This window comes from Mirounga angustirostris, unplaced genomic scaffold (genome assembly GCF_029215605.1).
Source record: "Mirounga angustirostris isolate CCGP_5_RB_7025 unplaced genomic scaffold, mMirAng1.0.hap1 SCAF_9, whole genome shotgun sequence".
In the NCBI taxonomy this organism is placed as follows: domain Eukaryota; kingdom Metazoa; phylum Chordata; class Mammalia; order Carnivora; family Phocidae; genus Mirounga; species Mirounga angustirostris.
In genome coordinates this window covers 48,610,086-48,626,688 of record NW_026991717.1, presented here as the reverse complement: position 1 = coordinate 48,626,688, position 16,603 = coordinate 48,610,086, and the positions used below count along the sequence as shown (strand labels likewise).

Below are 16,603 nucleotides of genomic sequence, written 5' to 3'. Positions count from 1 at the left end.
GCGGGAAGCCTGCTTCTCCCTCTCCCACTCCCCCTAAAGGTAACATGCAATTACCATACGACTCGATAACTGCACTCTTACGCATTTAGCCCAGAGAAATGAAAAGTTATGTTTATTTAAAAACCTATACCCAAATGTTTACAGCAGATTTATTCAAAACAGCCAATACTGGAAATAAACAGACATAATTCAACAGGTGAATAAGCAGATAAACTGTGGTGCCTCCATACCATGGATTACTACTCAGCAACACAAGGGAATGAAGTACTGACACTTAGCAATAGCCTGGATGAATTCCTAGGAATTAAGCTGAGTGAAACAATACAATCCCCAAAAGTTACAGACTGTTCGATCCCATTTATATAATGTTCTTGGAACATGTTCTTTATTTTAAAATTGAGCTTTAATTCACATAGCATAAATTCACCTTTCACAATTCACAACTCAGTGGTTTTTTAGTATATTCAGTGTTGTGCAACAATCACTATCTAGTGTCAGGACTTTTTCTGAACAGACTATATTTTGGAGCAGTTTTGGGTTCATAGCAAAACTGAGCATAATTAACAGAGTTCCCATATACCCGCTGCCCACACACGTGCACTGCCCCACCTCACTATCAATATCCCCCACCAAGTGGTACATTTGTTACAATCAACTAACCTACATTGATACAATCACCCAAAGTACATAGTTTACGTTGGGGTTACCTTAGTGATGGATAGTCTATGGGTACGAGAAATGTGTAACATGTATCCACCATTAGAGTCCTCATACAGAGTAGTTTTACTGCCCTAAAAATCCTCTGTGCTCTGCCTATTCATCCTTCCCTCCCCCAAATCCCTGACAACCTCTGATCTTTTTATGATCTCTCCAGTTTTGCCTTTTCCAGGATGGTATATAGTTGGAATCATGCAGTCTGAAGCCTTTTCAGGTTGGCTTCACTTAGTAATACACAGTTAAGGTTTCTACATGTCTTTTCATTGCTTGATAGTTCATTTCTTTTAGCACAGAATATTCTATAGTCTAGATTATTGATCGATTCATCTACTGAAGGACATCTTAGTAGCTTACAAGTTTTGGCAATTATGAATAAAGCTGCAATAAACATCCATGTGCAGGTTTTTGTGTGTAAGTAAGTTTTTAACATTACAGCATAGTTTCATCACCCCCCAGAAAAACTCCATACCTGTTAGCAGTCACTCACCATTCCACTTACCTCCTAGCCTCTGGCAACCACTAATTAACTTTCTATCTCTATGGATTGGCTATTCTAGATATTTCATTTAAATGAAATCATACAATATGTAGCCTTTTTGTGTTTGGCTTCTTTCATTTAGTGTAATGTTTTCAAGGTTCATCCATGTTGCAGCATGTAGCAGCAATTCATTCCCTTTTATAACTGTATGATATTCACTGTATAGACAGAACATATTTTGTCTATCCAGGCATCAGGTGTTGGGCACTTGTGTTGTGTTCAACCAACTTCTGGCTATCATGAATAACGTTGCTTTGAATATTCATGTACAAGTTCTTGTGTGAACATGTTTTCAGTTGTCTTGGGTATATGTTTAGAAGAACTGCTGGGTAATATAGCAATTACATTTAACTTTTTGAGGAACTGCCCAATGGTTTTCCACAGCCACCAGCAATGTACAAGGCTTCCAGGTTCTCTACTTCTTTGTCAACACTTAATGTCCTTTTTTAAAAAAATACAGCAATTTTCATAGTTCCGAAGGGGTACCTAACTGTGATTTTGATTTGCATCTCCCTAATGACTAATGATGTTGAGCATCTTTTTTTGTGCTTATTGCTCGTTTGTATGTCTTCTTTGGAGAAATGGCTATTGAAGTCATTTACCCATTAAAGAATTTTTTGTCTTTTAATGTTGAGTTGTATAGATAACATTCTTGAAATGACAAAATTATAGAAATGGAGAACATATTAGTGGTTGCCAGAGTCTGGGATGAGGTAGGTGTATCCAAGAAAGAGATGGTGATGTTTATGAAAGGACGAAAATGAGGGATCCTTGTGGTCGAGGAACTACCCTGGATCTTGACTGTGGTGTTGGATATACAAACCTCACGTGATAAACTGTACAGAACTAAACACACACATGCATGCAACACACACAAATGAGCACAAGTAAAAGGGAAACCTGAACAAGGTGGGTGGATTGTATCATTGCTGATATCTTGTTTCTGATATTATACTACAGTTTTACAAGATGTGCCATTAGGAAAAATTAGGTACAGGGTATATTAGGTCTCTCTGTATTATTTCTTACAATTGCAGATGAATCATTAGATAATTATCTAAATGATTTTTTTTTAAGATTTTATTTATTTATTTGACAGAGAGATAGCGAGAGCAGGAACACAAGCAGGGGGAGTGGGAGAGGGAGAAGCAGGCCTCCCGCCAAGCAGGGAGCCGATGCAGGGCTCGATCCCAGGACCCTGGGATCATGACCTGAGCCTAAGGTAGATGCTTAATGACTGAGCCACCCAGGCTCCCCTAAATAATACTTTCAATTAACAAAAAGCAACTGCAAGTACTAGTGATGACACAAAGCAACCGGAATTCTCATATATTACTTGAGGAAATGCAAAATAATGCAGCAACTTTGCAAAATGGTTTAAAAGTTTCTTATCAAATGAAGCAAACACCTACCATATGACCCAACCATCCTACTCCCAGATATCTATCCAAGAGAAATGAAAATTTATGTTCATATAAAAGTTTGTAATAAAATGCTTATAGCAGTTTTAGACACAGTTGCCATAAACTGGAAACTCAGATTTTTTTTCAACATGCAGATGGATAAACTGTGGTACATCCATATACTAGAATACGACAATAATAATTCATGCAACAGCATGGAATCTTACATTTGGTTTGCTAAGTGAAAGAAGTCAGAACCAAAAGGTGACATACTGCATAATTCCAATTATATGACACTATGGAAAAGGTGAACCCTTTGGGACAAAAAAGAAATCAATGCTTTCCAGGGACAGGGGAGAAGGGTGAGTGATTGACTATGAAGGGGCAGCATGAGGGGACTTTTGAGGTGCTAGAATTGTTTGAATGACACTGTGATGGTGGAAACTGAAATCTATGCATTTGTCAAAATCCACAGAAATACACACCAAAGAGAATTAATAATTTTATAATAGGCAAAATTTAAAAAGAAATCAACAAGTACATTCATACCATGCACTACTACTCAATAATAAAAAACAACTATTGGTTAAATCCAGCAACTTGGATGACTCTCCAAATCACGCTGAGTGGAAAACACCTGCTCTAAAGGTCAGACATATAATTCCACATATGTATGGAATCACACATGATTACATTTACATAACATTCTCGAAAGAACAAAATTATAGAGATGGAGAACAAATCAGGCATTGTGGTGGTCAAAAGAAGTATATGACTATGGTGGAGTAGCATGAATGAGGTCTTGGCGGTGATGGAATAGTTCTGTATCTTGAATGAGGTGGCTGTCGCACAAATCTACACATGTGCTAAAATGACACCGAGGTAGACACGCATATGTACAAATGTCATTTTCTAGGGTTTGATATCATAGTACAGTTATGCAAGATGTAACCACTGGGGGAATCTTCTGTAGAAGGGCACAGGACCTCTCCATACTATTTTTGCAATTTCCCAAGAATTTGTAATTATTTCAACATAAAAAAATGTAAAGAAATCAACTAGATGTCAGGGGAATAAGAGAATGCAGACTATGTCAAATTAACTTTATTAAAAATCAGGGGGTCCAAGATGGCAGCATAGGAAGATCCTGAACTCATCTCCTCTCATGGACACACAAAATCTACAGCTACCTATGGATCATTTCTTTAGGAATCCTAACAATACTGACTCCCATCTTTGGCCCTCCATCTTGTTGGTTGCTCAGTGACCTCTCTTGGTGTTCTGGCCCCTTGGAAATGAATATACATACAGAAATACCCACAAAGGCCAAGATAGGGAAAGGCTTGTTTTGGCCTCCCAAGAATCTGTTAGAGATAACATAGTCTTTCCTTTTCTGATGCACAGGTGGGGCCGCAAGATCTAATTAAAAGTTAGTTGTCAATTAGATGCATACAAGCCCTTTGACGTGTGTGAACCCTTTGATCTTACAGTGCCCTTCTATATGCCCTCTGCTCTATAAAATTTGTGGACTAAGGTCTGGATTTGGCAGAGAGTAACTATGTAGTTGCTGTGGATAGTCTTCCACCCAAATCCCCCTTCAGTAAGTTACCTCAAATCAAACTGTGTAAACTGGATGGAGTGGCCTACTTCATTTTCCAGTCTCAAAGTGTCTTCTCACTTTGGGGGACACTTTAGATCTCTCCTGCATCTTCTAACAATTTCCTTCTGAAAAGCATCTGAAAACTAAATGAACTACTTCTCTATTTTTTTTTTTTTAAGATTTTATTTATTTATTTGACAGAGAGAGACACAGCGAGAGAGGGAACACAAACAGGGGGAGTGGGAGAGGGAGAAGCAGGCCTCCCGCGGAGCAAGGAGCCCGATGCGGGGCTCGATCCCAGGACCCCGGGATCATGACCTGAGCTGAAGGCAGTCGCTTAACCAACTGAGCCACCCAGGCGCCCTGAACTACTTCTCTATAACAAAGGATAAAAGGACCACATGGAGAGGGGTAGAGAGACAAGAGACACAGTCTTGGCAAAAAAAAAAAATAAAAAAACCCACCCCCAATAAGCAGGGAGACAACAGAGAGGGATCTCACCAGTCTAGCACTTTTGCTAGAGGAGTGAGGGGTTGCTGCCCCACGTTAGGCACTCCAATACTTCAGAGCTGCACCAAAAAATGTCTGGCTTAGAAAACAAAGAGGGCTGACATCCAAGGAACCCAAAGTACTATAGGAAACTGAGATTCTCCTTTTAAAGACTCACTTGCAGTCTCCCTCATCCCAGGATCAAGCACAAAAGCACCAATTTGAAAAGCACCTGGTGTTTATGTGAAGGAAATTCATTTGCTGGTCTGGGGGAATCTGCTGGGTCGTGGCATTCTCCTGCCACCAGCCTGGGGCCAGTATAGGCATGGAGACAGGGCACTCTCCAACAGGACCACGGAAGCCTCAGACACATGCAGTCCAGGCATCTTCCCGCTGCCTTGCTGAAGCTGGTGAGTGCAGCTTTCGGAGTAGGTGCGTGCAGAGTACACCGGGGATGCCTCTTGTTCACCTGGCCCTGGTGGCCAAGGGGGCTGGAGTTCCTGAACTCCAAGGGACCGTAACAATCAGAAAGACAGTTCTTGGCAGGCCAACACCCTCAGGGCACTACCCAGACAGCAGAGTGAAAGACACACCCAGTCTTCCTGTGAAAAAGGCCTACTTAACCTGGAGCACTAGCCTAAGAAACAGGCTTCAGGTTTCCCACACAAGCAAAAGCTACAGAGGCACTCCCCTGGGGGATCATAAGTAGGGAGACACTATCCTTATGCATCCCCTTGGCCTCACTGCAGTTCAACAAGACCTCCCAGAAAGGAGCTTACATACAAATCTGGGGTCCTGAGTTTTCCAACTGTTGCCAAGGGGACACCACCATCTCTAGATCTGGAGGCCAGCAGGGTTTACAATTGTGGCTCCACAGGACTGTATATATTTGCATATAATAAAAGCTGCTACCTGAGGGTCTGGCTTCCATTCAGCCTGAAATTAAGTACTGAATGAGATTCCTGCCCTTGGAAGACTGACAGGTCTTGGCACACCCTCAACAACAGAGACATATCAAGAATAAATCAGGCTGTTTAGACAATCACAAAGGTTCAAGGGACAACCAAGAACTAATCAATGGTGAATGAGAAGTTTCATCACCTACACAAGGCCACGTCTTCAAGACTGGAAGAAGTAGCTGTTTTGCCTAACAAAGGTAAACAAACATAGCCAAACAATATGAGGAAACAGAGAAATATGTTCCAAATGAGAGAATAAGACAGAACATCAGAAAAATACCTTAATGATACAGAGATAAGTAATCTACTGGATAAAGAATTCAAAGTAATAGGCATAAAGATGCTCACTGAATTCAAAGAATGAACACAGTGAGAACTTTAACAAAGAGATATAAAATATAAGAAAGTACAAAACAGAAACCAGAGCCGAAGAATATAATAACTGAACTGAAAAATACACTGGGGGATTCTACAGCAGACTGGATAAAACAGAAGGATGGATTAGAGAGCTAGAAAACAAAGCCCTGAACTCACCCAGACAGAGGAGCAAAAAGAAAAAGGAATTCTAAAAAAATGAAGATAAATTAAGAGATCTATGGGACATCATTAAGCGAAACAGTATTTGCATTATAGGGTTCCCAAAGGAGATGAGAGAGGGAAGGAGCAGAAAACTTACTTGAAGAAATAATGGCTGAAAACTTACCTAACCTGGGGAAAGAAACAGACATCCAGGTCCAAAAAGCCCAGAGTTCCAAATAAAATGAACCCAAAGAGATCCACACCAAGACACATTATAATTGAAATGTCAAAAGTTAAAGAGAAAAATCTTAAAAGCAATACAAGCAATTTGTTACATACAAAAAAAAAAACACAAAAAACCCACAGGGCTATCAGCAGATTTTACAGCAAAAACTGTGCAGGCCAGAAGCGAGTGACATGACATATATAAAGTACTGAAAGGAAAGAACTTCCAACCAAGAATACTCTACCCAGCAAACACTCAGAATTGAAGGAAAGAGTTTTTCAGAAAAGCAAAAGCTAAAGGAGTTCATCACCACTAAAGTGTTTTTTCAAGAAATGTTAAAGGGACCTTTTAAGCTGAAAAGAAATGGCTCTAATTAACAAGAAAACATATGAAGTAAAAATCTCTTTGGAAAAGGTAAATTATGTAGTGAAGGTAGTGGATAAATCAACCTATAAAGCTAGTATGAAAAGACAAAAATAGTAAAATAAACTAGAACTACAATAATTAATTAAAGGATACATAAAATAAGAGGTAAAATGTGACATCAAAAACATAAAATGTGGGGGGGGGTAAAAATGGAGAGTTCTGGAATGAGTTCAAGTTTAATTTGGTATCAACCTAAAATAGACTGTTCTATACATAGGGTGTTATACATGTTATATATATATATTACCTCATGGCAACCACACAGCAAAAACTTACAGTCAATAAAAGAAAATGAGAAAGGAATCTAAACACAACACTAAAGAAAGACAACCACAAGAAAAACGATATCCATGAAAAGAAAACTGGTGTAGCTATACTCTTATCAAACACAAAAAGCTTTAAAACAAAGACTGTAATAAAAGACAAAGAAGGGCATTACATAATGATTAAGGAGTCAAACAAGAAGATATAAAGTTTATAAATATATATGTACCCAATAAGAGGAGCACCAAAATATATAAAGCAAATATGAACACACTGAAAGGGGGAAATTGACAGCAATACAATAATGGTAGGGGACTTTAACACCCTACTTACAACATCTGACAGAAATAAGAAAATCAATAAGGAAACATCAGTCTTAAACAACACCTTACACCAGGTGGACCTAATAGATACATACAGAACATTTCATCCAAAAGCAGCAGAATACACATTCTTCTCAAGTCCACATGGAACATTTTCCAGGACAGACCACATGTTAGCCCACAAAAAAAGTCTCAATAAAATCAAGATTGATATCGTATCAAGCACCTTTTCCAACCACAATGGTATAAACTAGAAATCAACACCAAGAAGAAAACCAGAAAACCAGAAGCAGACTGCCATGTTGTGGAGAGGATCACATGGCAGGGAATGTCAGCAATCTCTGAGAGATATGGGCCTCAGTCTTACAACTATGAGAACATGAATTCTGCCAACTTAAATAAGTTTAGTAGAGGACCCCAAGATTCAGATGAGAATGCATTCTAGACAACACCTGGATTTCAGCCTTGTGAGATCAAGTGGTCAATCCAGCTACATACCATGTCTAGATTTCTGACCTACAGAAACTGTGAGGTAATAAATGGATGTTTTTAGCCACTAGATTTGTGGTAATTTGTTACACAGCAACAGAAAACTAGTATTTAAAATTGTCAAGGTCATGAAAGACAGGAAAAAGTGAAAAACTCTTACAGACTGAAGGAGACTATGGAGACATGACAACTAAAGGTAGTTTGTATTCTTGGAACAGAAAACAGATGTTAATGGAAAAAAACTGATGAGATCTGAATAAATCCTATAGTTAACATATTGTACCAAGGCTAATTTCTTCATTTTGATAATTGTTCTATGATTATGTAAGATGTTAACATAAGGGGAAATCAGGTGAAGGGTATACAGGAATTCTCTATACTATTTTTTGCAACTTAATTATAAATCTAAATTTATCTCAGAAATTGTCTCTAAATATTATTTCCACTAGACGATAATAGAGCTCTTTGGTATGATGGCTGACTCCAGGTGTGAAGCAAGAAATTTACAAGATGAGCCTTGCATTAGCCAGAGAAAAAGAACAGGATAATGAATCAGCTCAAGTGATTCCCAAGATCTGAAGGGTGAGTCAGAAAGCCAGAGACCCAGGAGAGCCAGTGGCTTAGTTCCAGTCTAAGCACAAAGGCCTGAGAAACAAGAGAACCAATAGTGTAGTTCCTGTCCAAAGGCTGACAGGCTTGAGACTCAAAATGAGCTGGTATTTCAGATCAGTTGTGAAGGCAGGAAAAAAGCTGATGTCCCAAATTAGAAGGCAGTCAGGAAGGAGCAGTTTCCTTTTATTCAGCCATTTTGTTCTATTCAGGCCTTCATCACCCACATTAGAGAGGACAATCTGCTTTACTCAGTATGCCAATTTAAATGTTAACCTCATCCCCAAACACCCATGATAATGTCTGACAAACTATCTGGGCACCCCATGGCCCAGTCAAAGTCAACACACAAAATTAATCATCACTAGCCTGGAACATTTTGTTCTGACAGAAAGCAAGGAAGCTATCACAGATCAAGGGAGTCTTGTCAAAAGGACACAGAACCAATAAAGGCATCCATTGGCCAAAGATGGGGCAATCTGAGCATCAAAAAGGATAATAAATGCAATTAATTCAAGTATTAAAGACCCATGAGTCCATAAAGATTTTTTTAAAAAGGAAAAAGTCAAAAACTAAAGAAAATTTTAAAAAACAACATTGACAGACACCAACGGAAGTGACCAGAGCACCAACTCTGAAAATTAAGTATATATCTCCCTTTCCAGTAATAACTATATTTCAGGGTACTAAATAACCCTAGTTGATGCGGGAAAGTTCTTTACAAAGGAATTTCAGCTAATTAAATGTGAAAGGAATAACGAAATTAGAAAATCAGTGTCTTGCAACCCCTAACGAAAGGAAAGATTCATTTGCGAAACCACAGATGAAAGGCTGATTGGGAATTTTACAACAGAGGTACCAGAATGTACATGTTTATCAACACGAGCATCACTACAAGTGGACCAAGCAGACATCATGTGCCTGCAGATATGGTACAATATCAAGGACAGCATCACCTATGGAGTGCTTGCCAAACGTTGTACCTAAATCTAAACAGGCCTTTAGGATTAACGTCCATTTTGAGGAAATATAAAAATTAGGGAAACAAATTAAATGAACAAATGAGAAAGCAAACAGGTAAATTCAGAATACAGGATATCCTACAAAACTGGCCTAATTTGACAAGTTAAAAACATGAAGTTAAAAAAATAAAGGATGGGGGGGCGCCTGGGTGGCTCAGTCGGTTAAGCACCTATCTGACTCTTGATTTTGGCTTGGGTCATGATCTCAGGGTTATGAGATTGAGCCCCACATCAGCTCCATATTAGGCATGAGCCTGCTTAAGATTCTCTCTCACCCTCTCCCTCTGCCCCTCCCTCCAGCCTCTTTCTCCCACTTAAGAAAATTAAAAAAAAGGATGAATGAGGGAGGGACTGTTTTACATTAAGAGGTACCTAACAGACATGACAACCAAATATACTGTATGAATCTTATTTGGATCCTGATTAAAACAAACCAACTGTAAAAGCAGATTTTGACACAATCACAAAAACTTGATTATGGAATGGCATTAAATAATGCCTAGAATTTACTGTTAAATGTATTAGTTGAGACCGTGGTATTATTCTACTACTATGTAAGAAAATATCTACATTTTGTAAGATACATACTGAAGTATACAGGAAATAGGTGCTATGATATCTGGGATTTCCTTTAAAATTAAAGAAAAAATAAGAATAAAAAGAATGGGGAAAAAAATCTAATCCCTAGGATCTTCTTGCTCAGAGTTGAAAAGTCATGTCTAAGCCTTATGAATTTATAACTCAGAGGGATGGATACCACTTTTAAAAGTTGCTTTTGCCATTCCTCACAATATTCTATAAAATGTTGAACATACAGCAGGAACTAAAAAAATTTTGAAATATCAGAAAACCTTTTTCACATTTATGAGAACTCATTTCTTATTGGTTTCCCCTTTTTACTACCCTCATCCTTTAAAATATTTAGAAGTTTCCACAGAAAAATTATCTCCATATTTAGGAATTATATACATACTGTACTTGAATTCTTCAAGGCAGCATTTCAAAATCAAAACTATTAGCACATTCATACCTAATACATACAAGTTCATTTTCTACCACTGAATAATGTACATGTTTAATCTCAGTAAATTCAAAAAAGGTACACTTAAATTTTTGTCTTTTGAATTTTATGGAAAGCAACCTAATTTTACTTACATGAACAAAACTGTGGAAGTCAGTAATTACGGATTTCATATTTATGAAAACAAAACATAACAAAACCCTGAGTCTTACTGTTACAGGCACTATTAAGTGCTTTGCATGTACTAACTATTAATTATTAAAACTCCTACAAAGTGGGTACTATTATAAATGCCATTTTATAGATGAGGCAGAAAAGTAAAATCAATTTACCCAGGGTTCCAGAGCTTGCTTACATACAGCGGTACTAGGATTTAAAGTCATACAGTCTAACTCCAAAAACCCAGCTCTTTACCACTACACTGGGCTGACTTACGATGAGACATCCTTTACCTAATGTTACTATCTATCTACTCAATTCCAGTATCAGCAGCTGGATCTCATTTCCAACGAGAAAATGAAGAAAAAAATGTCAGAATGAATAGTAAAATGTACCTTTTGAATGGCCTCTTCCATATCCAACTCAAATTGTTCATTCTGTAATAATCTGAGGAATCTCTTACGCTCCACGAGGTCATCATTTTCATTCTGCACCATTTGGTCCCTGATTTGATTTTGTATCTTTCTTACTGATTGGACATGCAGTTGTTTGCAGTAATTTTTATCTACTCGTTTCTGATGCCTTTCACTGAAGCTCAAAGTTCGCCTTTTAGAAGCCTATAATGGAGAGAAAAAAAAGTATGCATACTTTGGTATTCCAAAATTTAATTTTTAAAAGTATACCGCTGCAAGCCCTAGGTACAAAAATCGGTAACAGTAATAAACAAAGGGCTTTTGGCTTCCTTCCTAAATTCAGAGAACTGTAACATAATAAAAAAGGTATCTACACATGGTAGATAAACATATTGGTATATCAATAAATTACTTTTATTATTCCCCATCTTATAGATGAGACATGAAAAGGAAAAGCAACTTTATCCAAGGTTCCTCGGCTTAAATAAATAGCAGTACTAGGATTCAAAGACCCGCAGACGAGCTCTATAGACTAGCTCTTAACCACCACACAGGGAATTCCTCCTCTCCTCATTCCCCACCCCAACCCCACCCCTGCGCCTCGCTTACCCCTAGGCCAGGAAGTGCCATTCTGAAAAAAGCTGGCCAGGTTTTCCTAATACGGATTTAATAGGTCAGTCCGCTGCTACTTAATTCATTTGCTCTCTCCTGAACTTTTTTCCCCACTTATTTTTTCAACGTTCTTAATCTTTTCCCAAATTTCCAGAAATACGGCAAACAAAATTTTCACCGGGCAGAACTAATAGAGTCAGAATTTGAAAAGGCTGGAAGCCACCGCGAGCGTGGCTTAAACAATAGCACAGGAGGCCTCCGAAAGCAAACTGAACGCGTTTCCCACTTAATTCTCAGATTAGGCACTCCAAACCCTTTTTTAGACGCAGGGAGGCTCCAAACTACAATTAAATCAGTAGATAAACAAGTGGTTTGGAGACCGCCGACGGGCTCACCATCTCGGCAGAGGAAAATCCCCGTCTCGGGATCCAGCGGCCACCACCTCCCGCTGCAAACGCAGCGGCGGGCTGAGAGCTCCGATGTTTACGCGGTTTCCTGGCAACGGCCGCTGCCCCAGCGGGCGCAGCGCCCGCCGACGCAGGGCGCGGCCTCTCCTAGTGCGCAGCAAGAGCCAATCGGCACTGAGCTTCTTGGGAGGCTGGCAGGGAGGCGGCTTCTCCTGGTCTAAGAGACTAGGCGGGAAGTTCAAATCCCGTATCCTGGCGCGAGCTCTTTGCAGCCCTTTAGGGCGCTCGCGATTTCGCTCAAGCTGCTGAATTCTGTGATTTGGGTGGGGTTGGGAGTCACGGGGAAGGTCTGCGGAAACGGTTTACACAGAAATACGCAAACTCCTGGGGCGCCTGGGTGGCTCAGTCGTTGAGGGTCTGCCTTGGCTCAGGTCATGATCGCAGTGTCTCGGGATCGAGCCCCGCATCGGGCTCCCTGCTCGGCGGGAAGCCTGCTTCTCCCTCTCCCGCTCCCCCTGCGTGTGTTCCTGCTCTCGCTGCGTCTCTGTCAAATAAATAAAATATTAAAAAAAAAAAAAAAAAGAGGGCGCCTGGGTGGCTCAGTTGGTTAAGCGACTGCCTTCGGCTCAGGTCATGATCCTGGAGTCCCGGGATCGAGTCCCGCATCGGGCTCCCTGCTCGGCAGGGAGCCTGCTTCTCCCTCTGACCCTCCTCCCCTCTCATGTGCTCTCTCTCTCTCATTCTGTCTCAAATAAATAAATAAAATCTTAAAAAAGAAAGAAAGAAAGAAGAAAGAAAGAAAGAAAGAAAGAAAGAAAGAAAGAAAGAAAGAAAGAAAGAAAGAAAGAAAGAAAGAAAAAAAGAAAAGAAAGAAGAAAGAAAGAAAAGAAAGAAAGAAAGAAAAAGAAAGAAAGAAAGAAAAAGAAAGAAAGAAAGAAAGAAAAAGAAAGAAAGAAAGAAAGAAAAAAAGAAAAGAAAGAAGAAAGAAAGAAAAGAAAGAAAGAAAGAAAAAGAAAGAAAGAAAGAAAGAAAGAAAGAAAGAAAGAAAGAAAGAAAGAAAGAAAGAAATATGCAAATTCTTGTCTAGTACATGGGGCCAAAATCACTTTCCACTCACAGAAAGTCCTGTGCCCTCAATGCTGGTTATGGTGAGTTGCAGACTGGTTTCACGTTTAGCAGTAGGAGGCACGGTCATCGTCCCCCTAGCGGGGTAACTGGGAGGCTTTTTGGGTAGTGGGTGCTTGCAGCCGCCTTCACCTCAACCCCTAACAGATGCTGTTGGTAAACTTTGTTAATAAAATGTATGGGTCACATGGATCTTCTGCTGTGGAATACATGGTCCAGGTACCAATGAGAGGGCAGATAGATGGTGGCAGGATGTGATCAGGTTTATTTTATTGGCAGGTAGATGCTAAAGTCCATTTTAAATGGGAGTATTTAAGAATAGGAATGAGTCAGAGAAATTAGTCAAATATATTGATTTTAGAGATGACCGAGAAATCCTTTAAAAACAACAACAAAATTAAAGATAGTGTGAGAACTTGACTTAGTTCATGTTATCTAATTTGAAGTCCATCATATGCAGCAATATGTCTGCTTTAAGATTAATAACCAAGAGGACTTCCAGTTTTAGCTCTAAAATGTAAAAGCTTGAAGTTATCACTTCCATCCTCACTACCAGAAGAAGCTGAACAAACTAAAAACTACTGATTTTTCTTGGAGTCATTGTAGAACTGAAGTCACAGGACACACCACAACCCTGAAATCTGGAGAGGTGAATCCAGGGAGTCACATCTGGGACCTACTTACCTAGAGCAGAAGCCTCTGAAGCCAGAAAGGAGGAATACTTGAATGGTAAATTTGATGAACTCCTGGAGACTGAGTGAGGCTAGTGTGAGTGAAGCTACTGGGGGCTGCAGTCGTGGGGGGCCCCAACACTTCCGTGGGTTTTGTTTCCAGGAACTCCAGCAAGTTCTCACCATGAAAAACCAAGAAAGATCTCTTGTGGCTCTAGTAAGGGGATAAGATTAATAATTATTGTCAAATATATCCAGAGCCTTCTCCTTAATAAAGGCCTACTTTCCAGAAGAAAAGACTTTAGCAAAGCCATATCCCACCCAGGGCAAGGACAGTTCTCTGACCACAGCCTCCTCCAGCCTTCCTGTCTCTCATAAGTAGAGAGGAGGGAGCTAAGAAACGGTTGTGAAGGTCACAGCCCAAGGACACTAAAAGAGGTTTAATGATAAAATTATAGAACACTTTTCTTCCCACGCTTTCCCACTGCACCAACAGTGCTTCCATATAACAACAGTGGAGGACAGCTGCAAGCCCTGCAGACACACACTGACAAGGAATGCTTAAGGAAATCCAAAGACAACAGGAGACAAAAACACAAATACTAGAGGAATTTAAAGCTTCTAGAATGAACAGCTACAGCAAATATTAAACACAACCCAACTCCTAGTTGTGTAATAAAAACCCTCACATTAAAGCACTATTTACCTCAATCCCTGCCACCCAAGATACCACAGTCAGTTTTCAACAAAAAACAGCAAGGCTAAAGGCAAGAAAAAACTCAGTATGAAAGGCAAAATAAGCATTAGATCTAGACTGAGCTATGACACAGATTGGAGGATTATTAAACAGTAATATAAAATAACTATGCTTAATATGCTAAAGGATCTGATGGAAAATGGGGACAACGGATGGATAATGTACACAGGGAAATGGAAACTGAAAGAATCCAAAGGAAATTCTGAAACTAAGAAATAATGTAACAAATGAAGAATGCCCTCGCTGGCTTATAGGAGACCGGACAACACTGTGGAGAGAATCAGTGAGCTTGAAGATATGTCAGGAGAAACTTCCCAAACTGAAATGCAAGGAAATTAGCAGTAAATAGATAATCCTATTGGGTTTGTGGACTTCACCTTAGAATCAAATTGTTTTCTACATTAGAAGAGAAGTGTGTGTGTGTGTGTGTGTGTGTGTGTGTGTTGGGGGGGATGGTAATTGTCAAGGTTTCTGTCTTTTGGGAGATCATATAAATCCAGTTACCACAAAAGTCAAATTGATCATACGGATACAGTGCAAAACATTTTGAAAGCATTTACTCCCGTTTGGCTAGCAATTTCGACAAGAACTCTACAAAAAACATGATTTATGTATAGCTTCTTATCAAGTAGCCTCTAATTAAAATTTTGCTAGTTGGGCTGTCAGCAGGAATTTTTGTTTTGGTTTGAACACTGATTAGTGCCTAGTATATCATAAGTGATAAATATTTGTTAAATGAAAAAATGATTGAAATTATATTACTGTTATGCACATAGGAAAAAGCTCTACCCAGAAATCACTTTGAAGAAGTATTGTTCTTCATCATTTAGAGTTTTATCAAATTTACTTATATTTTCAAAGAGCAAACTTTTGGTTTTATTAGTTTTTTTCTATATATATTTTTTTGTTTCCAATTCCACTGTTTGCTGCTCTTTTTTTTTTTTTTAAGATTTTATTTATTTATTTGAGAGAAAGAATGAGAGAGAGAGAAAGCACATGAGAGGGGGGAGGGTCAGAGGGAGAAGCAGGCTCCCTGACAAGCAGGGAGCCCAATGCGGGACTCGATCCAGGGACTCCAAGATCATGACCTGAGCCGAAGGCAGTCGCTTAACCAACTGAACCACCCAGGCGCCCCTGTTTGCTGCTCTTACCATCATTATTTTCTTCCCTGTTTGCTTTGGGTTTAATTTGCTCTTCTCTTTATAGTTTCATAATGTGGAAGCTTAAATCTTCATTTAAGACAATTCTTCTTTTCAAATATAAATGTTTAATATGAATTTCCCTCTAAGCACTGTTTTAGCTGCCTCCCACAGATTTTAATATATTGTCCTTTCTCATTCATTCAATTCAAAATATCAAAGACTTATTCTTTGACCCATGAGTTATTTAGAAGCATTTGTTAATTTTCCAACTATTTCACATTTCCAGGTGTCTTTTTGTTACTGATTTCTAGTTAATTCCATTATGGTCAAAAAACATTACTCTGTATGACTTCAAATCTTTTACGTTGTAGAGGTTTGTTTTTTTCTGCAGAATATGGTCTATCTTGGTAAATGTTTCACATGTCCTTGAAAAGACTATGCATTCAGGTACCTTGGGTGAGGTATCCTCTAAAGATCACTAAGGTCAAATTGTTTGAGAATGCTGTTCAGGGGGGCGCCTGGGTGGCTCCGTCAGTTAAACGTCTGCCTTCGGCTCAGGTCATCATTCTGGGGTCTGAGATCAAGTCCCATGTCGGGCTCCCTGCTCAGCGGGGAGCCTGCTTCTCCCTCTCCCTCTGCTGCCCCCCTACTTGTGCTCTCTCTCTCTCTCTGACAAATAAATAAATAAAATCTTTTTTTTTTAAGATTTTAT

At 39.3% G+C, this 16,603-nt stretch overlaps 1 protein-coding gene across 5 annotated transcripts in view; it reads right to left on the bottom strand.

Annotated features, from left to right (window-relative positions):
- Positions 1-16,603, bottom strand: part of MNS1 (meiosis specific nuclear structural 1) — a 61,635-nt gene that overhangs the window by 28,590 nt on the left and 16,442 nt on the right. Inside the window, exons 2-4 of one of the 5 annotated variants that reach the window (XM_064570432.1) lie at positions 14,006-14,206; positions 12,185-12,740; positions 11,160-11,381 (exon numbers count right to left, since the gene is read on the bottom strand). In XM_064570432.1, coding sequence (XP_064426502.1) covers positions 11,160-11,381; positions 12,185-12,187 — 225 coding nt within the window. In that variant the 5' untranslated portion in view covers positions 12,188-12,740; positions 14,006-14,206. The other 4 variants (XM_045900016.3, XM_064570433.1, XM_045900015.3 and 1 more) reach the window with 4 other exon arrangements.